Source organism: Hirundo rustica, chromosome 1 (assembly GCF_015227805.2).
Source record: "Hirundo rustica isolate bHirRus1 chromosome 1, bHirRus1.pri.v3, whole genome shotgun sequence".
NCBI classification, from domain to species: domain Eukaryota; kingdom Metazoa; phylum Chordata; class Aves; order Passeriformes; family Hirundinidae; genus Hirundo; species Hirundo rustica.
Window position 1 is genome coordinate 47,259,581 of NC_053450.1, and position 27,384 is coordinate 47,286,964.

Consider the following 27,384-nt stretch of genomic DNA (forward strand, 5'->3'; position numbering starts at 1 on the left):
AGAACAGTCATGCAAGAGTTTGGATGCCATTTTCCCCGCTGACAATTAAGCCCCCATCCTAGAAGAAGAAATCCATCTGCTTCTATGTTTGTCCTTCAAACCATCTGACACTGAACATTTTGCTAAACCACCTCAGTCCCATTTGTCAACTGGAGCCTTTGTGTGATTCTTGTAGGCACATCAGGAGCCATATTAAAACCTTCTTCTGCCCCTCCTGTGGTCCAGGCTATGGACAAGTGTCAACAAGGTGATGGACAAGCTTGTAAATGTTGGTACTGTTATTTTATTTTGTGTACACCTTCTGCTTTTAAAAAGATTTCGTACAACCCTTGGTTGTGCAGTAACTACCTTTGATTAAGTCAATAATTTTATTGCAAATCATGTAACTAATCTTCTCCAGTTGTTTATGTATGGTTACATGCAAAACATAAATTACCCTATTAATAACTATAGTGTGGTGAGGGCAGGACTATCTGAGTTGCCCTAGTGAACCAGGGGTCAGTATCCACCTCTGATCAGGTTCAGATGTAGATTTTGTACAGGCACTGTAAGCCTCAAGATTATTTCTGTCATGACTATGAGGCTGGAGAAAGTGGATGACTGTGCCTACACCTGCACTCACACTGAGACAAGGTAGAAGGAGAGAGCCAAGGGTGCCCTTTCCTCCTGACAGATAGGTCAACCACTACCAGGCATCAGCCAGTTCTGAAATGTGGTACAACAGACAAGAGAAATCCTCTCTAAAATGATGAAATAGCACAATACAGCTGCCAACACAGAGTTTGCAAGTCTCACTAGTAAAACACTGGTAGAGAGGAACCAAGTAAGCCATACTTTAGGTCCTTGGCACACCAAGTAACCATCGCTTGGAGGAATCATCTCCAGTTGACATACTTGTGCAATGGGAACTAGGGTTCTGAACAGGAAATCACACAGGGAGCCAGAGCAAAAGCTAAGCTTCTTCCTTCCAAGCAGCTTTGCCACATGAATGTGAGTGCTGCTGGAGTGGGACACCTTCAGTCCACAGCTCACTCTGTCGATCAGAGCCACTGCAGGGAGGGAGGGTGGCAGGAGATGTGAGCACCAGGGCTCAAGTGTTAAGCTGGCTGCCCTCACTTGCCTTCATCCCTAGATTTGAGGAACTCTCCGCATTACACATCCTTCAGTAGCACATCCCAAAATATGCAGGTGTGCTGAACTCGGTTGCCAGAGGCAGAAAGCGGCAGGAGAGGGCAGTACTGCAGGCATTGCAGCGAGGGAGCGCGGTGTGTGCTAAGTGACAGCAGCAATACCTCCACTGCCCTTCCATGGGGGCTGAAGAGACCATCCTCAGCTCACAAAGCTGGCACTGAGACAGCCCAGAGCTCTGCCCCACCTCTTCCTCTCATGTCAGATGACCCCACCACACTGCAATGCCACCCACTCGCTTGGCCATGCCCTGGCTCCTGCCATCGCCTCAGCAGCACATCCAGGAACAGCCGCCGCCAATGGTAAATAGCGGTTGTAAAGCAGGGATGTTCACGGGCTCAAACTTTAAGTTCTGTCCCTAAAATGAATTGGAAGCATCTGGCTGTTTTGCTGTTGGTGGGTAATGATGCAGCCCCGTCGCAAGCCCAGATGTGATTCTACATTCCTGCAGCTGTTCTGGTGGGAGTTTCAACACCCAAAACATCTGCTATTGGGAATTAGAGGCACGATACTTACATGATCTTTTAGGGCTGTTATTTTTGTATGTTTGCAATTTTGTTTTTTCCTTTCCTTTGGAAAACACATCCTGTTTATGTACCATCTCTTTCTGTTCGTCCAGTAGTGACCACTCCCCCCATGAGGGTATTCCCACGTAAGGCTGTTCTGCACGTCTGCAGCGTTGTGCATGAAATGCAGCAGATTCACATGTCACAAATGAGGTTTATGGGGGCTGAAGCAGCAGAACACTATGGTCTGTCTTGTAAATATGCATGTAGGGAGCTGCTAAAATCAAATCATTACTGTCTGCTGCATAAATATGTATCTAGACCATCTTAATAATACAGAAATGTCCATCCATCAGGTAATTACATAATTAGCCTGTGGGAGAAAATGCTGTTTTGACATCCAGTAGTTACTTAAATCCATTAAAAAAAAAAAAAAATAAAAAAAAAAAAACCCAAAAATTAAAGGCAAAAGAGATGAGAAGCCCATACCGTGACTTTACAAGGACTAAATGGAAGACGAAAGCTTTCACGAGAAAGTGAATTCTGAGCTGTGGGGAGGTGGTGAAGCCTTATAATGCCCAGACTTATCTACTAAATTTGGTAGGGGAAAAAACTGCAGACCGACTGGGACCTCTAAATACCAGGATTAATCCTGAAGTGAAAGTTCATTATTATATTACTCAAACCCATTAGAAACAGATTTTCTAATGGAAATGCTGACTTTGCACTGTAACACAAGCAGTCGATATTATAATTTCTTATTTCCTGTTGCCATGGACAGTTAATACACTAGAAAGAAACCGAGGACCTGGAAAATTTATACAAGAAACCATGTCAAGCCATTTCTTACCATGCTGTTAATTACAGTTTGGTTCCCGCTGTGTGACTTGGCGCAGGTTTGCCAGCCCCTGCTGCATCTGGAAGTCATCCCTTGCCCTCCCACTTCAGGAAGTCTTTCCTACACCTTCTAGGTGCTGCAGAGGACGTGCTACCCCACCAAGTGTTCTGTGTGCCATCATTGTGCCTCTGGTCCTTGTGTTATTGTAGGGGCAGCCAGGCCATGGTGAGGGTCATAGGGCCGGTGGGAGGGTCCATGTGCATGGAACTGGCAGGCAGCACAAAACCCGGGGTAGAGAGGGAAAAGCCAAAACAGGTGGTAAGAGAAGTTGGGGACAACAAGGACAAGGAGACAGGGGCTGCAAAATCATGTGGGCAAGTGTCAAGGAACGAGAAAGTGGAAAGGTTGGTCAGAAAAGGAAGGCAGGCAGTCTGGAAAACTGCTGCCCTCAGAAACATTGCCTTATTCGTGCACTGCACGGTGCAGCTGTCTGGAGAAGAGCCACTTCTGGACAGGGTAAGGGCTCCTGGGACAAACTGGGAAGCCTTGAATTATTCGCCCCAGCAAAGGGAAGCAGTGAAGTAATGGAGCTGAAGAGGGAGACAGGGGAGTGGAGGGAAAGGCACATCAAAGACATCAAGCAGAAATATTATCTTCCTTTGCAGTATGGGACGAAGCCCCCAGTTCACTTTTCCATGTTTTCTTTGGATCGTTTTCAAGCGAGGCACCCTGGGTTGCTTGCTACCTCTCGAGCAAAGAAACTCCAGCAAAGCAAGCCTGGCTCCTCACTTTGGCATCTCAGTCAGCAGTAATTTATATTGCTGTTCCTCCTTAATAAAATCCATCGTGCACTCCAAAAGAGTAACTAGGACACTTAGTTTTTATTCCACATGCATCTCATTTGTCTTCAGCAGGTTCTTCCATAATCTCATCATTATTGCAATCACCCTCTGAGGACAGCTGACTTGCATTAATCAGCTAGGCCTCTCATCCCTCACTAGATTCTTTACAGTTTTACTGTGCCCTTGGGCATCCTAACTTTACTTGAAAAATTAATAAACCTCCCCTCTCTTATCTTACCTTATTAATGTCTGTCTTTGTAACCCATTATCCCTGCATCTCTTCAGTGACCATTTGAGGATGTGGTTACCGCCAAAGGATTGTGCCCTGGTGAGGCAGCACACGAGAGTGCCCTACATAATTGGGAAAAAAAAAAAAAAAAAAAAAGAGGGGTGGAGGTGATGAGAGAAAGAAAGAAAGAAAAGGACCATAAAAACTTTCAACCAACAGTATTGTTTACAAGGGAGAATAAAAATATGGGAGATGCTAAGAACACAGTATTATAGACTATTCACATTCTTCAAAGAATTCCTTTTTACCTTATTCCTCATGTCATTTAGGCAGCCCCTTGTCCTGCAGTCTTCCCATGCCTACTCCAGATCCCACCCACCCCTTCATGCTCCCCTTCCCTCTCACGCACCCTATCAAACCTGAATCGCTCGTTTTGGATGTTTTGAAATCCTGGTACATTAATCACTTGTGTTTGCACACACTTTATGTGGGTTGTTGGTCATGGTCTGTAGTTATACTGGCTGTCTCCCTTGCTTACTTAAAAGTACAATCCAATTGAAAATAAAGATTTTGCAGGTTTGCTCATTTCACACAGCGATAGCAGCTGGTAAGTGTCTTTTGCAATTCATCAGAGGCCTCCCAGACCACCTGCTCTTGGCATCCTGCAAACAGCTGGCTCTGTGTGAGTACCATAAGCTATTATCTTACTCAATAAATAATGAAATAAAGGAAGAAAGCAGGACAAAACCACGTCTTTGTAAATAACATACATTCAGGACTAGCCATTTCTCCTCTTTCAGAAATTAAGAAAATCAAATTAGGATCCTTTGCTGGCTTTAGCGGTACTTTAGCATAGAAGATGGAGATAAATCAACACCAATACTTAGGGCTCTGTATTTTCTTTCTTTCTTTTTTTCTTTCTTTCTTTTTGAAACCTGCTCTATTTCTGAAAAGGCCATAGGGAGCTTTTATGAAACTTCAGCTAATGTCACCAGATGTCCCACTACTGAGAGGTGACTCTTGGTCTTTCAAAGACTGCCCCAATTAGATTTTTTTTTGAAATGAACTTTTGTCCTCTCTTTTTTGGTCCCAAGAGTAGATACAAGGTGACTTTCTCCTCCCCAATGCTCTACTGCCCATGAGGCTGTGTCCAGGTGTCCTCCAGGCTGGGGGAAGAGCTGCCAGCTTGTCCATCAGGAAACGGGCTGGAGCTAAGGTCAGAAAGGCCATGAGCCACTGGAGCTGGAGCATGAAAAGCATCCCTGTGATGGGGAAGCAGCTTCAGAGGTGAGAAGGAGGAAGTAGATGATGGGGGAAACAGTGCCAAAGTATTCCCTCTGAAGACAAATAAAGGTTTTAACAGGAAAGTGCGGCATTTTGGGCACAAAGCCTGTATCTCATAAGGATTTTTATTTTTTAATCTATGAATTCTGTGAGGCGCATCTAACAGATTTCTTGCGCTGCAAACAAAGGCAATAAATAAACGCAATCTGTTGCATGAATGATTTATATCAGCACAATTTAAATTTAGGGTCTGATTTATCTTATTTTTTTAAACGGCCTCCTGTTTTATGTTTGCCATAAACTGAGGATGCAAGAGGTGGCAGCTAGAGCCTTGACTGCCTGAGCAGTGGAGAACACTGGGAAGTGCAGAGTCTGCCACGGATTGCAGACACAGAGCCACTCTTTCTCCCATAGTGGAAAGCCTTGCTCTGCAGGCTGCCTCATTCCCCTTAATGGCAGTCCTCCTGTAGGAAGGTATTAATCACTGCAAGAAAAGATGCCTGAACCCAGCTCCTGCTTTTGCAAGTGAGGACTGGGAGAGGAGTATTTAAAAGCCTGCTTTTAACCTCCTGTAAAAGAAAAATACTTGTGATTGTTTTCAGAAAAATTATTTCTTCCCTCTTGTCTTGCAACCACTCTATGCTATTTGCTGCTGAAACTGCAGACCAAGGTATCATTCCCTCTCCTGAAATCAGATGGAGCAGCTGGCTCCGAAAGTGGGGTGGAAGGGAGGGATCCCTGGTTTGATCCCATCTGTCGCAGGCAGCATGGCTGCGCTGGCACTGGGATATTTCAATTTGCTGCCCTCATAGATCAGTGGTGAGTTACTACCTTCCTGACATGGCACACAGCCAGGACGGGGTGAGGCTGGTCCTCTGCCTCAGAGAGATGTCTCTGATGGGCCCCTTAAAATCCTGTGACTGACAGGGCCATGCCGTACACTTCTAATGAAACATTTAAATACCCCGGGAAGAATGACAAATGTTCATGACATCCGTGCAAGTTTTTCTGTTTCATGGCAACCTTCCTGCCCTTTCTGGTCTCTCCCTTCTTTTGTTTTCAAGAGCAGCCAGCTCCAGAGACCAACTCAGAAGTAAACATAAGATACCAAAAAAAACCCAGACAAATATGACCTCTCCTTTTGGGAGATGCTGGGGACAAACAACCACAAAGAGAAGTCTTGAAAAAAACTTCTGTGAACAGCACCAGGGACTGGTTTCTGCTGATGCCTTTCTGGACTGATTTCCAACCCTGCAACACAGCAGATCATTTCTTTGGACCATTGCTATTCCAGCAGCAGGGCAGCTCATGGTTTTGTGGAGGAAACCACTCACCCCAGTCTCTGCAGGTAGTGTTTTCCTGTTAAAATGGGAGCTAAGGAGCAATGGGCTTTGACTACTGATGAGCAGTTAGCCTGCTTTGATGAATCTGGTGAGATGTCAGGAGAAAAATAGCAGGGTGGGTGGCAGCACTTCTGTGGGCCCCACTTGTGCAGAGGGTAGAGTGAAAGATCTAAGTTAGTCTCAGATACTGAATGTTTTGTGGCTGCTCTCCTGTGGCATTTATTTACTTTTAACACTACAGAGATGAATCCTGTCCTACTGAACAGCAGGTGGTATCTTGTGTGTGCACTGAGCTGGAGCCTGAAGCAAAAGCCCAGACCTAAATGTTCCTACATTCTGTGTATGAGATTTTCTTTACGGCCTATATCTTCCAGTTTTTCTCTTTTTGCCACTAAGCATTTTCTGAAACTTGTGGCTAGAAGCTATAGTTTTTTATGATATTTTTAGTACACTGCATGGTTGTTTAAAGTGCACCTTATAAAACTGCAGTCCTCAGCCAGCTCCCTATAAACTGGTTCTGTTTTACATCAGCCAGCTTCAAACCTTCCTTGCCATTTTTCACCCTCCCCTTTTAATAACAAGGCAATCTATAGCAATTGCATGTGGTGATGCAGCCTACTCAAAATTCGAGACAGGAGGCTTTTACTTTCCTTTATTATTTCACCAAGACTAAAATCCTCCAGATACTATTTTCATTTTTAAGAGCAGCCTGGGTAAACACTGAAGATGGAATTAAGAATTTTGCTCTTGACAGAAAGGAGCTTGAATAAAATGAACGTGAGATACAGCATAACCTAGCCAGGAACTGAAAAAAAAAAAAAAAAAAAAAACAAAAACCCTAGTGATTCTTGATGAGCACAGGCTCAGTCTATCATAACTTCATAAGTCAGGCTCCAAACATCCTGAAACACATGGGCAGTTCAGATCTCATTTCTGGTCGGGCCAAATCTGTGGTTGAACTGGTATTTCAATATTAATTTTGAGGAGTTTGGCTTTGCAGCCAGCAGATTTTGTTTTTCTATAGAAAACATGGGCAAAGGCCACTGCTCAGAGTGAGCTTTGGTTTATATCTCCTCTTCCACAGTAAGGATATTTCTTTGAAAGTGAACTACCATAAGACCTGCAATACCGTATCTTTCCTGATGATGTTGACTACTTCCTTTTCCATCAGGATGGAACTATAAAAAGCGTCATCTCCTGTATGATACTGATGTCTCTAATTAAGATGTTGCAATACTTCTATTGGAGACTGCCTAGCATACTCAGCCAAGAGCAGATTACCACTGCAGCAGGCACATGGCTTATATATGTAATAAGAAACTTAATGCTGTGAAAAAATACCCACCAGTGAATACCATTCATCACTTGTGCACCAGGCTCAGTGGGACTTGTTTTCTACTTGGATGGAGAGCACATGCTTTCAAAACCTCATTAGGGACGAGACTGGGGGATGCCAGAAAAAAGGTATTTTTACTCTCTCTATCGTGGTTATTGTTGTTATTTTGTTTCAGTGTTACTTTTGCTAAGGGAATGGAGTATCAGACTCTTACTTGTGGAAGGTCCTGCCAGTCTCTTCTGAATATGATATTCCACTCCAGCCCTTCAAAGCTTGCTTGTCTTTCTCCAAGTACTGTCATGCACAAGGCAACATGTTTTTCCATCTGCCTGCGTCTGCTGTTGAAACTCCCATACTTTAGCTAAAAACTAAAAGTAAATGGAGGATATGGAGTATCAATGGGAGGTAGCACTCAAGCTGATGGTGCAGCAGTGTTAATTACACAATACTTTTATTGAGCAATTCAGTGGTAATTCTTACTGCTATTCCTCCTTAATAAGATCCATTGTGCACCATAAAATAGTAACTAGGACACAGTTTGTATTCCACATGCATCTCATATCTCTTTAGCAAGTTCTTCCATATCCATAATCTCATCATTATTACTATTACCCTCAGAAGACAGTTGACTTGCATTAATCAGACAGGCTGCCATTCCCTTGCCAGATTTTCTGCAGTTTTATTGTGCTTTTGGACATTTTAATTAACTTGAAAAATTAATTAAAAATCTTACCTTATTAATATCTCCTACCTTCCCCCTACTCAGTAATCCATTACCACTGTTTATCATCACTGACCATTCAATTCCAAAATGGTCTTGTAATGGGAGAGCACACCAGAATGCCCAGGTAATGCTGAAATGATAAGATGGCTGTGAGACATCTTAAAGTGCTCGATTTTGTCTTTTATTTAAAGTACACATGACTGTCGGAGAAGCAAAACCGAATGGCTGCAGCTCATTAAAGACAATTCCAATTCCTTCCCACTCACAATCCATCATAAAAGCTCAGATCTTTCTTCCATGCCTGTACAGTTGGTTGGAGGTTGCCAAAGAATGGATTGAAGGAAATGAAACTAAAGCCAACTCATTTAGATATGCCATGACACATCCCTGAAATGTGATCACCAACCATACTAGTTACAGTTTTACAATGTTCTTTATGAAAAAAAGAAAATTAAACAGAGAGCTATAGAAATTAATAAGGACTCCATGGAAATTATTCTTAAAACATATGCAGTTTAATAGAGAAAAAAACCTTCCTACTGGTATTTTTAAAATAAGCTTCAGAACTCTGTAAAGAGCAGTTGCCTTAACGTGAAATTCTTTAGGGCAGCTTAACAGCTTAAAATTCGCAAGAGGTTGCAGGTTTTTTATACAGAAAATGAAGTCTTTTCAGAAAGGGTATTTTTCATATATTTTTGTCTTTTATGCCACTCTTCCGTCAATGGCCCAGCACTATTAATATGATTAAATCATGATTACGCTGGCATGAGCAGTTCCACTGGACCGGCTCGACTAACAGCAAAGAAGAGCACACCATGCCACAAGGGTGCACAGGCTTGTCCTCAATGCTTCTGTTGGAGGTGCCAGCCGGGATCTCAGCTCTTGAGCTCACACACAGGGTGATGCCCTGAATTGAAAGATTTGGAAATAAACCAGCAGATTTTTGATTCAGTGCACCATTATATATAATTGCCTCCTTTTAGTCACCATCCAACCATATGACAGTGGAGTCACTACAAATTGCCTCAGCTTTAAAACTTACTCAATGTTGTATCTTGATCTTCTGTTAAGAAGGGCCAAGACACACCTAAGCCAATTCCTCAGGTTTTAGGAATGGGAGTCCTCAAGCTGCTGAAGTGATAAATGATCATTTACCTTGAAAGAGCTCATCTCCCTTTTCCCTGGGAAGGAGAAAAGCAGCAACTGTTACTGTAGTCATGCACATAGGGTCATCTATATGGAAAATTAAGAAATAAAGCCAGGTTCCTACAAACATCACTTGCGATGCTGAACATCTTTCACAAAGAAATGGGACCTGCTGGAAACCTGGTAAGATTTGAGCTTTACTTTCCTAACAGTAAGGGAAAATTGTCCCATGGTAAAAGCGTTTGGCTCATGGCTTAGGAGATGTGGGTTAAGTTCCACTCGTGGATATCCTGTACCTGCAAATAATTTAGATATTGTCTCTTATGTTGCTCACCTGCAGTCAGAGACGTGTAAGCAGCTATATCTAACAGTACTGCCCAAGGGAGAGAACTAACAGCGGAGAGAAAATGATCCAATTGTTGAAAATTTAAACCAAAAAGAAGTTAATTGTTCCCAACAGATAAAATATAAGTATTCTGAGCAAGTACAGTGCACCTGGAATTCCTCCCAACCAGGACAATTCCAAGAGCTCTCCGTAAATGACAATGATCCAAGAAAGTGTTCTTAGTCATTCCAAGAACAAAGAATTTGGGTTTTAGCTGCTGTCAGTTTCACACACAAAGGCATTCACCCACTTTTCATCCGAGAAACTATACACTTTATCAGAAGACAAATGAGTGACCAGGATGGCTCAGTTCCTAACAAAAACCACTTTGAGGTAGTTTAAAGCCCCACATCCTACCACAGCCAGGAGAGAGGCTTATGAATTATTTAGTAACCTTTGGCCTTTCAAAAGGAGAAGAAACTCATTGCCCGGTTTCATGGGACTTAGATGAAGTTGTGTGGGTAGGAGTATTAGATATTTATTCACTATGGACTTTGATAAATAATTTACAGTTCAACTGTGGCTAATAACTTCACTGAATGGTGAAATCTCTGCAGTAAGCAAATAGAAATGTTTCCTCTGTTGACTGCCCAGGCAAGGACCCTAACTCATCAAAGGAAACACAGGCTGCATTTTGTAAAAATCAGCCAGGTAGCCAGAAAAGTTCATGGCAGTGGACAGAAGTATTCTGCTTCATAGTGATCACTATGGACACAGTCTTAACCTGGGATGTGTTAAAAAACAAGAATTATTAATACAAGCCTGTACCACTGAATCAGACGGGCCCTGTGCTCAGTACCACCATGCACCCCTCACAGAGGTGTCAGAGAGACAAAGAAAGTGTCTTGTTCTTACACTGAGAAAGTGAAAAACATGTGAATCCTGCTCCAAACCCAGTCAGAGCACTCTCAGCCCTGAGTGCAGAAGGGAAGGGAGCTCTCCACTAATGCTGCTAAATGTACAGAGACAGAATTTATGTGCAATCCTAAATAGTGCATCTTTTTCATGATTTTTAAATAGATGGCCCAGAGGCCTTCCTTAAAACCCCTGTCCTGCTCTCCTTTTGAACCAACCCCGTTTATACTCTCAGTTGCCTGCGCACACTGTCAAGCAATAGTGACATCAAGTGGCCTAATGGCCAGCATTTTTGTTTCTCTGCTCATCCCAAGGGCAGATATTGATTGTCATCAATCCTTTGTGTAAACAGATCTGAAATAAATCCAGTATCAGACATTTATCCTGTGGAGGGTATTGCTCATCAGCTTGATTTAAGTTATGTTTATATGTGAGTAAAGTGTGATTTACAAGAGACCTTCCAGCTTTTCACCGTATGGTGGTTTAAAAGTTCTCTGTCAGAAATATACCTGTATAATCCTGACAGTAAGAAGATTAAGAGCTACCCTCTCTCATCTGATATATAGCACAAGTAGAGCAATGCAGCAGGTATGAGGATTATTTATTGTTTGGATTCCACGAGTGCCTACTATCCACCAGAAGAGATCAGGACTATGTTGTGCTAGGCACTGCAAACACATGCGGAAAAATGTCCCAGCACCAAGAGACCTTGGAGTGTCCCCAATGAGAAATGAAAAGGGCAGAAGCAGTCAGAAGCACAAATCTATGGCGAGGCAAAAGCAACATGGTAGTGTAGTCCTGCCCCAACAGGTTCTGAGGAACAAGGAGGCATAAAACCCTCTTATACGGTGACACAGCCCCTAAAAATAGGAAGGCAGTTGTGATGGCAAAACCATCACTGTTGGATGGAACATTTTATTCCATGCTCTTCAGTCAGTAACTGCGATGGTGTATGTGAAGTATATTTAACCACACTTTCAGGGGTTTCAGAAACCTTTGGGTTTGGACAGCAGTGGACAAGGTGAAAAGCAAGTTGGGGAAGGTGGTAAATACCATGAGCACACCCTCTTTAACCTATGGCAAACAAAAGCTCATGGAAGACACAAGAAAACTTGAGTAAAAAAGATGAGTAAGGGTGTTAAGAAGGAAAATGGCACATGATCAGGGATGTTTTTGCCCCTTACGTTAAAGGTGGTGGTCACAGCCACATGATAGCGCAGCCTCTCTCGTCTGACTGCAGCTGTTCAACCTCCAAACTGGTCACCAGGCACATACCTGGATCCCTGGCTGCCAGAGGGGCTTGAGGCCTCTGCAGTGCACCTTCAAAGATACTGATAGGCATGCTGGTTAACTGGCACCTGGCGCTGGTTCCTCATCTTGTGCTAAAATCACACGTTGCTGTAGAGGTACATCCATGGAACCACTTGGTTCCTTTGCATCAGAACCGCAATACGAGGGAGCTAAAGGAAACTGTAAGGAGTCAGGCTGACCAAGGACTTGTTCCGTGTTTCTTTCTGTTTCCTGACATTGAAATAGCCAGATTCCCATTTCCTTACCCCCACACTGAGAAGTTAGCAGGTTTGCATACCAGTGCCTACTGGCCCCAAGCCCAGCTAAGAAGTGTCTCATGGCACACAGCAACAAGCTGCACACCCAGAGTGACTGGTATGGCACGTGCACAGCACACACAGTGCCACAGAGGGAGAAAGAGGCCCTTGGGAGCTGGGAGGGCCAGATTACAAGGCCCCACCACCCCATGCTGTCAGACATCACTGGTTATAGCTAAGTACAGGTGCAAGTGAGAGAGCATGTTCCTCACTATTAGTTATTCACCATGTGTGCTCCAACATTCATTAGTCTCCTGTTTAACTAGAGTTATTCAAGTAAGGAGCAGTGACAATACCATATGACTTGTGTGAACACACACACGGTGAATAATGAATAGGGGATATCCAAAGCGAACTTCCCACTGGACTGAAAACGCTTCGTCCAAGCTGTTTTACAAATACTTATAACAAATACTTATTAACAAATATTCCCATTGACAGAAATTGGACCTTGTCGAGGAATAACTGGTGCATGCACAGAAGAAAAAAACACACACCACCAGCCCTGCAATTTAGTCCATTTACTCACTGTGAATAATCTCAGTAGGCTCTACTTTCCTGCAACTATAGGAATCCTCTCTTGGATCCACAAGAGGAGGAAATACAGCTTTATATATTTACATACTATTCTTTTTTTGTTGCTGTTATGGCTTTTTGTAGTATTCTAGGCAGTGGTAGTACTGAAATAATTTCCTCTGACAGCAGACTGTTAAATGGAGGCACAGCAGGGAAGTAGGACAATGTTGCAGCCACACAGGGCCTCATTCACCCTTTCAGGTTTCAAAGGGAGGGATGTTCCTCACAGTAGCAAGCTGCCCAGATAGGATGCCAGGACTATGCAAAATGAATGCAGATTCCTGGGCACAGACTCATTCCGTCATTCAAGTCTATTAGGGGATGACATTTACTCTGGCTTTCTCATGTTAGGTTGTCATTTCATGTTGAATTCAGTACTCAACCCCAAAATGAATGGTGGCAGAATCAGAATGGTGAGACAACTCGCAATGAAGGTTACATGAGCTGGAAATTCTCTCTGACAAAGGAAAAAACAAACAAACAAAAACACCAAAACAAACCCACTCCGAAAGCTAGCTATATATCTTGATTTTTATAACAGGTAGGGTAGGCAGATACTCACAAACTATGCATGAATGCATAGCAGCTTGAAAACTGCCCCAAACAACTTAGGGGAGCTGCTTAGGAGAAACTAATGCGTAAGACTTCCAATGCAGTCAAAACCATAACATGGTCTGGAATGGTTATGTCTTCTACATTGTGTTCTGCCACAAAGCGCTATGAGCCTTGAATCAGATCACAGAAACACAAGCTGAAAGTGAGGACCTATAGCCACAGCTTGATCCTAATGTAAAGCTTACCTTGCCTCACCAGATTGATCCAGGATAGTGTCAGACAGCACTGGTTATAGCTAAGTACATTTTACATCCTGTTCCCTCTGGCACAGCACAGAGCATCATCCTTGGAAAATATATAACCCAGCAGAAACAGAAATATATAGACCCAGGATGCAAAAAGAATTTGCCCTTTGCAATCAGGATTGACTTTCATTATTAACACACCCCTTCAGTCCATTTAATTTCATATTGCTCTGTTTTGTTTTCTGCACAGGAGTCATGGGTAGTGCTGCAGATAGAGAGGGAAAAATCCCAGGGCTGTGTTAAAAATATTCCAGATGTAAAGCAAAATGGATTAATACACTTTTCTACAAAGTGGTAAAATGAAAACACATCTGATGGACTTCCACACAGTTTGCCTCAGGCAAAGAGCATTCCATTAAAATAAAAATACATTTGGTTAGAGCAAATTAAATGTTCCCAAGAAGGAATAGTTTGAGGTCAAAGGTGAAGCCACTTTACTTGCACACATGTTTTCAATCTGTTTGACCTCTGTGATCAGCAAAGCTCAGATGTGCAAAGGGGAAGCAACTTAAAAGAGATTGGGAAGAATAAAAAAATAAAATACAAAGAAATGCATAAAAGATCTGTATAACATAGTTGTAAACTCTCAGTACTAAGAGAGGAAAAGTGGTGAGTTTTTTCTGTGATCCTGCTCTGAGTGATAAAAGACCTGGAAGACCTTGACCATATTGCAAAGTAATGTTTTTTCTCATCAGCTGGGACAGAAAGAATGACTCTTAAGCGGTTGTGGCAGGGGTTTGTGTGCTTGGTGGTGAATGGTCCTGAAAAGACCCTAGGGGAGTGGATCAAAAAGAAGAAAAAGAACAAGTGAAAGATTTTCTGTTGAACCAGTGCTGCATTTCATGCACACTTCCCAATGAATGTGCTTCAGCTTCTCTCTTGCATGCAAAATTTTGAGGGAGGTTTTTGTCCAATAAACCAGATTGGGGCAATCAGGCAGAGGACAGAACACTGATGTTTTGCTGGGTGGCAGCTTCCAATGCAATTTCTGCTGTGGCTTAAATCCACAAGGGCAGTACATGTCCTGTGTCCTTTATGAAGCTAATATAATGTAAGGTCAAACTCCAGCCATCTGGAGTGTCCCCTTGGCAGACGGGGGGGACAGTTTGAGCAGGGGCAGGGAAAACAGGATCGTGTGTTTTGCTTCCTCCATTCCTCTCCTCTACTCTCTAACAGACACCATGAGTCAGAATCTTCATCAGCACAATGTGAATGTTTTGAATTCAATTATATCCAAAGAGGACCAAAAGAGCCAAACCAACCTCAGCTGAGGTTTTCCCAGGGTCTGTGGACTTCAGCTTATACAGCCCATAATGCTACAAACTACAGACCCTTTTATTGCCAGCCATGGGTTTACAATGCCTGCTAACACTGCCTGTTCCCTGCCCTGCCAGCCAGCATTTAACTGGCTTTCCCAAGTGAGTTTTCCCTGGAGCTTATGCTTGAGACAAGAGCCCCTCAGTGATGGCCGTGCCTCGTAGCTGAGCCTTAATCAGGTCAACAAGAATGGATTTTGCTCCACACTCCCAATGGAAGGCTGTCACCTGAGCATGGACTAGAAGACCACAGATCTTTTGGACAAAGTAGACTTACCCAAAGGCCATTGGTTTGTTAGATTGCTGTTTCAAAGCCAGTCAATTCAGCTACTCAACCTTTCACAACTTTTCTCTTTGCTGTGGGTTAGCAAATCCATTGGCCTCTCTCCATCTGTGGCAGCTGTGTTACTGCCTGTACTGCTACAGGAAAGGAAGGTGCTTCGCATCTTTCCTAGGTTGTTACTGCAGACTGATCCACGCAGAGTGCTGCAGCTGCAGGTTGCAGCCCTGGTGGCTCACTACCCACCCACGCTCCAGCAGACACCAACATGCCTGGTGCACCTGCTCTGCAGGCCCCAGGCTCAGCTGGGGGGCTTGGGGCTCATCTGGGCTTGGAAGGCTTGAATGGCATTTCCACAGGGACTTTCAGCATTCTTTCTTCTCCTCAGCTGCTGCAAAGCAGCAGATAACCACGAATGCATTTTTCAAAAGGAGAGTGTGTCTGCATCTCTACTAACTCCCGATCAAGAAGAGCAGGTCTGCGTTTGCCACAAATTCGTGTTTTCATTGCTCCTGAAATCCCAAAGCCAGTGTGAATGATAGGACCTGAATAAAAGTCAGCTATACAGCGTGGGTTAAAATCAGACGAAAATCTGGAAGGAAGCGTTCAGAACATGCACAGTGTTTTAACGTGTGCTTCAGCTGCAAATCGATCCCAAACTTCCGACCAAAATTAACCCTGCTTTGAGTCAGTCCCACACAGAGCTTTGGGGTAGTGGGGATCTTGAAATCAGGCTTAAATCATCTGCAAGATCAATGCTATTTACACCTCACTCTTTGGCAGCAACACATCCAAAAGGGATTTGCTACACCTCTCGGAGTAGCCAAGATCTGGGACGTCAGCCTTTTTATTAACAGGCAAGTCTGTGCCATGTGAGGAACAGCAGAATTTACACTTGCCATCTGCAAAATGAATTACCTGTTCCAGGCATCTGCAGCTTCATAAATTATAACACAGTGTCAACAGTGCACCTGTGAGGAGATTTTAGACAACAGGAGCGAAGAAACTGCCAGTGCACCAAAGGGATGCACAGGCGGGAACGCTGGGAAGGCGTTTGGCTGCTACCTCCTTCAGCTTGCCCGAGCTTTTCCCTCTTGCGTGCCCAGCCGCCAGCAGATTTGCACCACCAAGAGTCACAGAGAGTGCACGCTTTTATCAGCCTTTTAAACGCCCGGCTTCTCTCTGTAATTAGGCGTGGGGACGAGGCTCTGCTTGGCCTTCCTCTGTGGTCCCCCTTGAGCATGACTGGCGAGGGGCCCTTGGGGGAGAGGGGGCAGGCAGGGGGGCCGTGGGGCTGGGGTTTTGCATGTGAGATTACGGAGTGAAGATCCCGTTCATTTCGCTTTTATCTGTCTGTGTAGCGCTGAAGTCTCTGCTTTCCCCGTGTTATATTCAGCGTGCGGAGTGACTCATCTGCAAGCACAAATTACCTTGCTAAAGTATTCTTAGGAGAAATAATTAGCCACAAGCACCTCCTCTCCAGCCTCCTGTATGTGCCTCCGGGGACTGGGGCGCTTGACATAAATCATTTAGTCCCGAGCCCTAGCACACACCTTTCCCAAAGGACTCCATAATTGGCAAAGTAGTTGCCAGCCGGGTTTAAAGTGATTTGAAATTGTTTTCCATACAGCCTTGCTGATAGCAAAAGGTTTCCCCCTTTCCTCAAGCATGAGTTACAGTAACATGATTGGATGTAACCCGTTATTCAGTTCAAGCTGTGATTCTGATACAGTATAGACAATATAAATTCCCCAGAGCTCCGTGAGGCCACCTCAATGGTCCATTTAAGTCCAATTCAATTAGGCTCACTATAGTTCTTAGGATTTCTTAGGTATGTTTGCAGCAGCCTTGGGGGTTTGAATGTGAGAACAGTATTCATCTAGGAGTTTTAAATTAGGTCTCAGGTGTCATCATTCTAAATGAATTATTACAGTGGTGTGTTCATGCCATTACAGGTAAGGTTATGTTAGTATCTCCACTCAGCCATATTAATGCACCGAGGGCTGGAGCTTGGTATGTAAGGTCCTTGCCTCACAGTGTCTGCTTTAACCTCTTCCTCAAAATAATCGGGCTGCCGGGCGCCGAGCTGTGTTTAAAATACATGTAAATAGGTTGTTTACTTTCAGTTTCTGCCTGATTGTCAGTAATGTGAATTACACCTGCAGCACTGCCAGTGCACTTCCCACCACAGAGAGCTGGGGGAAAGGGGCCCTGCCCAGCCTGGCCCACGCTCACTGCCTACGGCAAATAGGTGTGCAGAGAGGAACGTCCTAGGATGGATAAAGTAACAGGGGAAAGACTGCAAACCTTGCTCCTGCCTTTCTTTCAGCTGTTGGATTTGGGAGTCCTGGCTTTGCTTTATTTCCCTAGCCACAGCTCGTGGGGAAGGAAATACGAAGATGTGCTCCATTTTGCTTTCCCCGGATTTCCTCCGTTTGTGTCTACATCTGATCTCCCTCTGGTATTTAACACTCCTCTTGGTGCTTTCAGGAATGAGTGTGGTGAGGGAAGGGAAGAACTTCAGCAGCCCAAATGGCCCCTCCATATTTCATGTCTACAGATGGACACCATTTGATTCCTATAACAAGGCAATGCAAATACCAGCTATGTAGATGAAGCATACTTCAAAGAAGGAATAAAAGAAGAAGCAGAGAAGATGATTAATTTTTAGCAGGGAACGCTGAAAGCCTAAACTGGCATTTGGATTGAATCTTGAGACTAGACTTAAAGGTCAAAGATAACATGTCTTTATTGGCCAGTATGTCAAAATTATTTTCATTGTTTTACTCTGGTCCCATCTAGTGGCTCCAACAGAAAGTGAGAGATGTTCATTCTGTTGCTGTATTAACTGGAAAAGCCACAGTCCCACTAAGGCTAAGCAGAGAAGGTGCAAGGGTATTTCACAGGTGGAGACCTGAGAAACAAAGCAATCAGTTGGCCTTTACACAGTTTCACACCAGCTGTCGGGTCTCCTGGATCCAAGCCTCCTGAGACCCATCTGATACTTTCTAGAAGAGTATCCTACTTCTCACAGCCACAACCTTTTCCGAATGTTTTTATCCTGGAAATTTCACCTAGTTTATCTCCACTCTGATTTGCTACATCTTGCCCCTATGCTCCTGGGAGAAGCATGTCAATATTCTGCCTGTGTTATGTAGAGGAATAGTCAGAAGAAAAGACTCAAAATCTTTCCTCTGCTCTCTGTCATATCTTTGCTAGGGCAGACTGTAGCCCTAAGGTCCTTCCAAGATCAAATAAATGCCTCCAGGAAGAAAAGATCAAAGGAGAAAAAAGCTTAAGAAGTCACTAGGCTGGGTATTTCCTTCTATTAGAGTGGCCCATCATGATTCAAGCAGTCTCCTGGGTTACAAAAAATATGAGGCAAAGCACGTTTCCCTGGGGACAGAGGCCCCCAGGTGAGAGAGAGTATCTGTAGGGCAAATCCACACAGGCAGGACTCACTTTTCTCTCAGCCATCTAGAAGAGAGTCAGATCTCACCCACAGGACAAGGAGCAAGATAAGTACCAATTATCTCCCAGATTCTCAGCAGGGCCTGTGGGCAGTGCAGCACTAGCACAAGCTTCTGGGCATCTCACAGCCAGAGTTTTGGCTGAGGACAGAGACACGGGATCCATGAAGGTCGCTGTTCCTCCAAAGGCATTTGGAGCACACCCTGAGGAATGGCTCTGCTGTTTCTGGACCTGAGCTGGAATATCCTGACTACCTTATTATGCCACAGGAGCTTCTCTGGGGGATTAACACTAACTGGGGGCTCCCTGCACTGCACATCGATGACCACTTAATCAAATATACTAGGTCACCTGCTAGGTGCTGGATGTTTTCATTCATTTCCTTGTAGCGTGCTTCAATATTTAATAGTAAGTTTTGTCTCCTCATTTTTCCTTGGCATCACCCTCACTTCTTTTAATACTGCTACTATTAAAGTACAATCAAGGTCACTTCAGAGCGTCTCTCCTGGGACCATCCTTTGTTTGCAGATACCTAAGGGAATTAGATCCAAATGACTTAGTCACATATGCAAATATCTTGTTAAGTCAAGGTTTCAGTGAAAGGAAATGTGATTAAAAAAAAAAAAAAAATCTCCTAATGAAGAAGGTTGATTAGCAACTTTTAACCTTGTCTACCAGAATATCTTTTCTGGGAAAGCCTATGACTTCCTGAAGTTTTATTTAAGTAATTAATTATACAGATGTATTTTCATTTAACTAAATTCTTTTGCTAGAAACACTTTTGGATGTTTAATCAAAGAAGACTTATTAGGAAAAAAACAGTTGCCCACTTTATATCTTAAGAAATGTAGGACATTTCACAGAAGACAAATCTTGACATCCCTACAGAGCTAATCTAAAGCCAGGCTGGCAACTGGGAGAAAAAAAACCTTCCCTAAAACACAAATGCTCAACAGCTCTGTTTTTAACTCTCATATCTAGGAACCAGTCTTTATCCATGAGGAGCTTCTGCTCCACACAAGTTGGAGAGGAGGAAAAGATAAGTAAAATTCCTTTTGCCTTTGTCTCTCAGCTTGCCTATCCTTACAGTCTGCTGCGGCCTAAGTGCTCTAAACAAAGCAGAACTACTCACAGGTTTGACTAACACTGTACTGTCTGCAGTCATCCTCTCTGGACATTTCTGCTGCTCTGGGCTCACCGATGTTTGTCAAATGCTGTCTGCATTGGGAGCACCTGAGGACGCTTCCCAGCTCCCTAACTGTGCAGCCCAGCCGCTCATCTGGGCAAGGCCAGTCACAGGCTGCTTTCCACACACCCTGCTTGCCCCAGGAGGTGAATGCAGCCTGGGGACTATGTGCTTTTCCTGGCTCCTTTCCTGGCACCCTGCAGCTCATCCCCGATGCTCTGCAGGTCCACGAGATGCAGCTTTCTCGTCCTGGCTGGACTCCCACTGCCCTCAGACCTTTGTATGCAGAGAAAAGATTAACTCTGGACTGTGAGGGTGCTGAGGCACTGGAACAGATTGTCCAGAGAAGTTGTGGATGCTCTGTCCTTGGAAGTGTTCAAGACCAAGTTGGATGGGGCTTTGAGCAACCTGGGCTAGTGGAAGGTGTCCCTGCCCATGGCAGGGGTGTTGGAATTGGATGATCTTAAAGGATCCTTCCAACCGCCATTCCATTATTCTATGAGTCCATGAAGAGAGCAGCCACAGGATATATCAAAGACAGTAAAGCTGCCGCTGAGGGATCCTGCTAATATTCACCACTGTCTCCTTTCATCATCAATAAGCAGCTATCACAAACAAAGCACAGCACCGACACTCATAGCATCCATACCTCACCCTCCCAGAATCTATACGGACCTTTTGCGTGTGACCGGGCTGCACGGAGCCACTGAAAGCAGCAGATACCGCAGCGGGTGTGAAAATCCGCTCTCTGCCGCCCCGTAGCCCGGGGCTTTGGGGGGGTTTCCGCGGAACAACAGTGACATCCAGTGGCTGCGTGCACCCGGCCGGACCGCGGGGCTGCTGCCGCTGGAACCGCTCGGGAGGATTGGCGACGATCTCGCCTTCACCATGGGGAAAGAACCCGGCGTGCAGAGAGCTGCCCGGCTGGGGAGAGCGCAGCCCTGAGGGACACGCGGGGCTCGCCGCTTCCAGCGGCAAACCTGCGCGCTCCTGAAGGCAGCCGGAGAGTCGCAGCTCGGTCAGGGGAAATCAGAAACTGCCCGAAGGAGGAGGGCAGAGGCACTTTTGTGAGGGGGAGACAGTATTTCCGAAGGGCAATGACTATGCCTCTGGACGCTAGCCCCACAAAACCACAAGAGAAGTGGGGAGTAGCCTCACATGAGTGAAACTGACCTGAGGGTATTTTTCCACCTCCTTGTTTCAAACCCCACAATTGTGCCTGTAAATCGTCCAGCTACAGTCAAGGGACTGGGAAAAGAAAGGGCAAATGCTGTGAGTCTCCTGATATCTGCCCATCACTGGAACCTTGGCTCCAAAAGAGGGAGCATAGGGAAACAGGCAAAATCAAAGGGTCAGTGATGCTGCAACCTCTCTGACTTTCCCCCCCCCCCAACAGTCCAGCTTCAGTGCAAATGATGACAAGAGCTACCCTTAAAAAACTGACCTGAGGCTAAGTCTGCACTGGAAACCTCTATCTGTGGAGCCACATTGGTTTAAGCAGTGACATTTTTATTCCTGTTTTTTATTCCTGGTAAATCCCTGGAGCGGGATTAGCTGTACTAGCAAAAGTTCCTGTGAAGGAGTGATGGCAGGCGAGTTAACAGGCAGTAGTCTGGGCTCACTAGCAGTGCCTGGGGCAGCCCTAGCTCAGCCTCAGTGGCCTTTCCTGCTGACCCTCCTCCCTCTGAAGCTCAGCCCTTGAGCTGTGACTGTGCTGGTGGGCTCTGCAGCTGCGCCAGCTCAGCTCTCCTGCTACAAAGAGACCTTTCATCATCACCCTTGCCTCTAAGATCCCCTATACAGCAGCAGCTCAGTATTTCCAAGAATATTCATTTACTGGCAATAGAACTGATTACAAGTGCTGCAAGGTAATTTGCCATGACTCCTACAACAATCTTTCCTCTCATAAGAACTGCAGCAGTAAAAAATACTCAGTAGGTGGAAAAAATGCCATCATAAAGGAGGGAGAAGGGCTCTGTGCACCTGAGTCATTCCTTGTGCATTAAAGATGAAGGACTGGAGTAACTACATGAGAAGCCACTTCCCAATTTCATTATCCTTGGCTGCACTGTAGATATCATAGCTCTAACATTTAAATAAGTTACATGGAGAGAGGAATCCATGACCCATGAATGTTGAGAAGTGGTTCCTTGGTCCCTGAGAGGGAAAAAAACCTAGATAATTAATTAAGGTAAATAGAAGCTTTAGTTCTAGCTTTCCCGGTTGCTCCGGGGACATTCAGGATTGTCAGTGAATTGGAAAAAAAATCAATAACCAATTGAGAAGTAAACATTTGCTGTTACAGGTCATCCTCTGCAACCTCAAGCCACAGAAGAGGAACCCTCTTCTTTTAAAATTGTGTTGCCTCAGGCCAGTTTAGGACATTGACAGGATTTTAGTAGATTGCCTCCACTTCCACATGGTAGATTTGAGGAAGGACAGAAACTCTACAAATCCCCTACTAGAGCCCTTCACAGCAGTGCCTGGGACACCCTCCTTGCTCCAGCCTTGCTCGTGTCTCCTATCACTTTCTTTCTAGAAATACTGGAAGAGGTTTCCTCTGTAGCAGTGAACATTTTGGGGGTGTCATGGGCATTGTGGGCAGAGCTGGACCTGTCCTGGATGAGACAGCACCAGGACTGATGCCTCTTCCAGAGGCGACTCCCCTTTCAGGGAATACGTGCCACCGATCTCATGACAATAAACTGACTTTTTACCACCGCCACGGTCATAGCTACCATTGCTGGCTGCCCTGGCAGGCAGCCAGGTGGATGTGCCCCTGACCTCATCGTGGAGCTACTCCCATTGCAGAGCACCCACAACTGTTCCTTGTGTGGAGGCTGAAGAGCAGGAGAACAGACTCTGCTTTTCCACCCCTCACTTAGCAGCTGCAGTAAAAGGTGGGCCAACCCAGTCTGTAAGAAAAAACTTTCTCACACAATTTGCTTGTTTAACAGTGTTGGCTACTGCTGCTGTCTTCTATCCCCAAGCCTAACAGGGAAAAACCCCACGGGAAACCAGCTGCTGCTGGATGTGCAGCAGCTCCAGCGAGGGGCCCAGGTCAGCGAGAGCGGTGGGAATGTGCCAGGACCCTGGAGCTGGGGTACAGCTGTCAGCACAAGATCTGGGTGCCAAAATCACACCAGCACCTCATTAACCTGGAGAGGCAGCTTTGTGCAGCAGAGGAGGCAGGGATGGCTGAGGAGGAAGAGGCCAGGCTGCTGCTCGGGTGTCAAAGCACAGGCAATAATTGACAGCTACATGCTGGCAGGCAGCAGTGAAGGAGAAATCTGTATACTTGTCCTCCCAACATGAGGAAAGAGCCGCATGGTTCTCTAACAACCTCATTTCGGCATCGTCTTCCTTTTCATGTGCATAATAGCTACCAGCAGTATCTCCTGTCAATTGCTGACAAAGGATCCCACCTGGCGCTGTGCAGATGCTGCCTCATGAACAACAGACCACCAGGAGAGAGGTGTTGAGCATTGGAAGATTTATAGGAATCAAATTCTTCTCTGTGAAAGAGAAAAAATGTGGGTGGCAAGAACAAAAAGGATGAGAATAGCAAAAAAAAAGACAGGGTGGAAAACCTGCTGTGAGGAAATACAAGAGGAATAAACTTACAGGAAAGAAGTCAGTGGCCTGACTAGTGTGGTGAGTTTGGTCCCTCCTTTTGCTTTTTAACAGTGTCAGGATTTTCAGTCATGGATACTGCCTTCAGATGGAGGTCTGCATTTGCACAGATAGTTCCTACAATTCCTTTTAACTCATAAGGTTTCCAAGTAGTTGTGATTTCCCTTCCTCCGGGAAAGGCCAGTAGGTAAGAGAAAAGACACAAGCAGTGATGTTTTACCCAGGTGCTCCTTCCTTTGTATCGGTGTAAGTTCCAAAGGTGCTTTTCCTCGCCTCTAAATGTCAGTAAGTGTGGATGTCAGTTAGCACGGTATCTATGACCACAGACACTACTCTACAATTTGTCTTCATTTTTCACCTTTTTGTTTCGTGGAGGCACAGCTTCTCTTGCTCACCTGGCGAACTGAGTCATCCGACATTACATTTGCACTTTCCCAGAGGCCAGCAGGCTTCAGCTACTAAGCCATCATCATCCAGCCTCCCCCTATGGGCATAATATGCTAATTTATACCTACAATCAAGCATCTGTGATACCATTTGTGCTGCAGATACTGTGGAGGGAATTGATGGTTATTCAGATCTTGTGTTAACTGAGGAAAAACTGATTTATTTCCCCACTGAGTGGAGCAGTTACTAAAATCAGTGTGGATGAACTCTGCTTTTTCAATGTGCCTTGGCTGCATGCTAATAGTTTGGAGTCTAGGTGACTCACTCATTGGAGTAACTTTGCTCTCTGCATTATTCACTTATTCAGCCTACTAAGCCAGATAACAGGAGATGGCAGAACACTTCCTCGTCTCTCAGAGGGTATATTAATATCCTTTAAACATTCATACTCTGCCCAAATATATGCATTCCAAGGCTTATTTTTGCCTGTGTTCTTGATATTATGTTAGTCCAACTTCACCTGTACCATGCACATTTGCCTGGGAATAGATCCATACTTCCACACAAAGAAAGAAGGCGGGTTCCCTTTTCTACAGAGGCATCTTACATGTGAAGATGTTCATCATTTAGCACCTGTGAGAGGAAACACCACTGCCCTCTTTCCTGTCCTATTGTCACTGTCTATATCTAAAGTCATATCTAAAGACTTCCACTCTGTTTCAAAACACAAACAACTCTATATGAGTGAATTCACCATCATTTACATAGATTCCAGTAGTTTTTTCTCTGAGATAAAATCCAAGATGCACATTACTTCTTGTGTGTATTCAAAATTGATTTCATTACACCTTTCTAGCTGTCTACCTTTTCACTCACACTGATCCCCATTTCAAATTCACCTCCCTCCTGCCTTTAAGTCCTTTGCTGTACCAGGGCCAAGCTACTCCAAACTGCAGACCCTCTCTGCCTACTCTTGTTCTCTTAAGGGTCTGCTTCTCTGTCTGCTTTACTTCCCATTCAAGCTACAAGAATCAGATGAACCTACTACTCCCCGCTCTTTCCTTTTCACAACTTCTTCTGCGCTGATCCCTCCCCCTGGAGCACAACCTCCCCACCAGAACACTGGTCACTCACTGTGTCCCCAAGCTGTTCCCGGCTCCTCCAGCAAAGATGAATCACCAAAATCATGGCATCAAGGAGATTCAAGCCCCAAAGATGAGCAAAGGAAGGCCCTGCATGCTGGCAGGGATTTTAGCATTGTTACTCCCATTATCTATATATCACCACATAATAATTTATCACAGTAAATTTTGTTAATGAGGAACAATACTGAGTCCAACAACAGACAGATGAGATAGGTGTGATCCACCATCCTAGATCCTTCTTCAAGACTCATTTCTCCCGGAATCTCTGAAGGCTGATTAGAAGTTGCAGATGGCTGAGGTGCTTTTAATGTACTAATTTTGTTTCATTCTGTGGCACATCAAAGCTGGTAACTCCTTTCCAGGCAAGGACCAGATCATTCTGTGATTATAAAGCACCTAGCACAGCTAAATCTCAGTTCAGCTTCTCTGTCAGTCTCCAGTTACGCAAATCATGATAATATCTGATTGCATGACTCTCCATTTGTCTTTCCCTTGGGGCTTTTAATATGAGAAACTCAATCAGGGACCAAGTCACCCTGTGCATTGTCTCTTGCAACAGACTCTGTCCCAAGTTCCTCCACAAAATTAATGTAGCATGATAATATGTAGAAAGTCCTCACTTGGACTTGCTTTTTTTCCCATTTATTCTTACAATAGAAATTTAGCAAGGTCGCATGTGATGATAATAATAATAATGGGATTAAGGGTAATTTTGAACATATATAAGGACAGCTTCTGATCACAATAAGGTAAAACACCTCTTTTCTCCTGCTGAGGCCTATTTGCTCTGAGTCATTATTTATCTCTGGCCCTGCTGTGCTAATACTGTTTCAACAGAGATTTTTAACACTTAATGAAGGCACTATGTTAGATTTTAACCAAGTGATGGTTGAATTCTGCATAGCTGAACCTTATTTTTCCCCTTCACTTTTTATCAGGCAACTTAATTTCAACTAAGTTGGTTTCTGAATAGACCAGATTTAAATATCTGAAAACTTGTTTGCATTTTCTTCACCCAGGGATAATAAAGCAGCACATGAAAGCCATGTTTCTGAAGTTCAATGCTGAGCAACACATTGGAAAAAAAATAACATGGTCAGTAATGGGTGAAAGAAACGACACTGTGAGTGTTATTTAAAGAAGAATTAACTCTTTCAAGAAGAACAGGAAACCCACAGGGGCTGAGTGTGGCCTGTGGGTATGAGCATGGGAGAGAACCAAAGTAATTCCTTCTCGCATAGCCAAAATAAGACATAGCAATATCCTTGGTGTGTGGCTGCACCTTGTAGGGTCAAGAAGCAGCAAAAATCCAATGCATACAGACACTAGCAGAATCTAAAAGAAGACAAAAAGTCTTCCCCAGAGATATCCAGAGCCCTATGGGTCCATTGTACTGTATTACCTATGCCATCCCTCTGCAGCAGATGAATAAAGAAGGGAGAGTGTTAAATTTCCTGGCATCTATTTCAGCACATCTTCCATTCTGGGACCTTAATTATATCCAGGTGGTGTCCAGGTGCAGTTGTCTGGACTATATCCACTGGGCACATTTGCTTGTAGAATAGTCTGGTTAGAGGTTTTTTTGTTTTAGAAAAATGTGTTGTCCTGGCCATTCATTATGGGCTCACACTCTTCCCAAATTTTCCCTATGTCCCTAAACTGAAAAATAGCTAATCAAAGCCATAAATAAAAGAAACCCACTTTGACAACTGCAAATACTTCTAACTAGTTTATAGAATACATTGGGAATTACCAAATTTTCCAAAATCCAGAGCAAGCCCATATTTTAAAGAGTGCAATGTTATTTCTGAGATTAAGAGTTTGGGGTTTTTTTCTTTTTGTTCTTGAGACCAACGAATTTCACCATGAATCTAAAAAATAGCCTGGAGTTTATGAAGCAGTAACATGAAAAGAAAAAAGTAATAATAATAATAATAATAATAATAATAATAATAATAATAATAATAATAATAAAGATGGCACCAATATACAAGAAGAGCTTGAGTACAAAAACCAAACAACCAATTTTGGGGAGGCAGAAGCATTTTCCAGTGATCAGACACTAAACTTCACCACCAGATTTGGTTATACTCTACAATCTCAGAGCTAAGTGCTGTCAGAAAGGTCATCCTGGCAAACTGTGACAGTCTAGATGTGGGTTAGCAAACAAATGCTTTTAATGGTAATATGGTCTGAAAATATCATTAACTGAGATGACCAACACGTATCCTCATCCTCTTAAGCCCT

At 44.2% G+C, this 27,384-nt stretch overlaps 1 protein-coding gene across 1 annotated transcript in view; it reads right to left on the bottom strand.

The window, feature by feature from the left end:
- LOC120762208 (uncharacterized) overlaps positions 1–24,024 on the bottom strand; it is a 63,733-nt gene extending 39,709 nt beyond the window's left edge. The window contains exons 1-2 of the mRNA XM_040084791.1: positions 24,001–24,024; positions 20,622–20,962 (exon numbers count right to left, since the gene is read on the bottom strand). Coding sequence (XP_039940725.1) covers positions 20,622–20,962; positions 24,001–24,024 — 365 coding nt within the window. The remainder of the gene's footprint in view (positions 1–20,621; positions 20,963–24,000) is intronic.
- Positions 24,025–27,384: the final 3,360 nt, after the last annotated feature.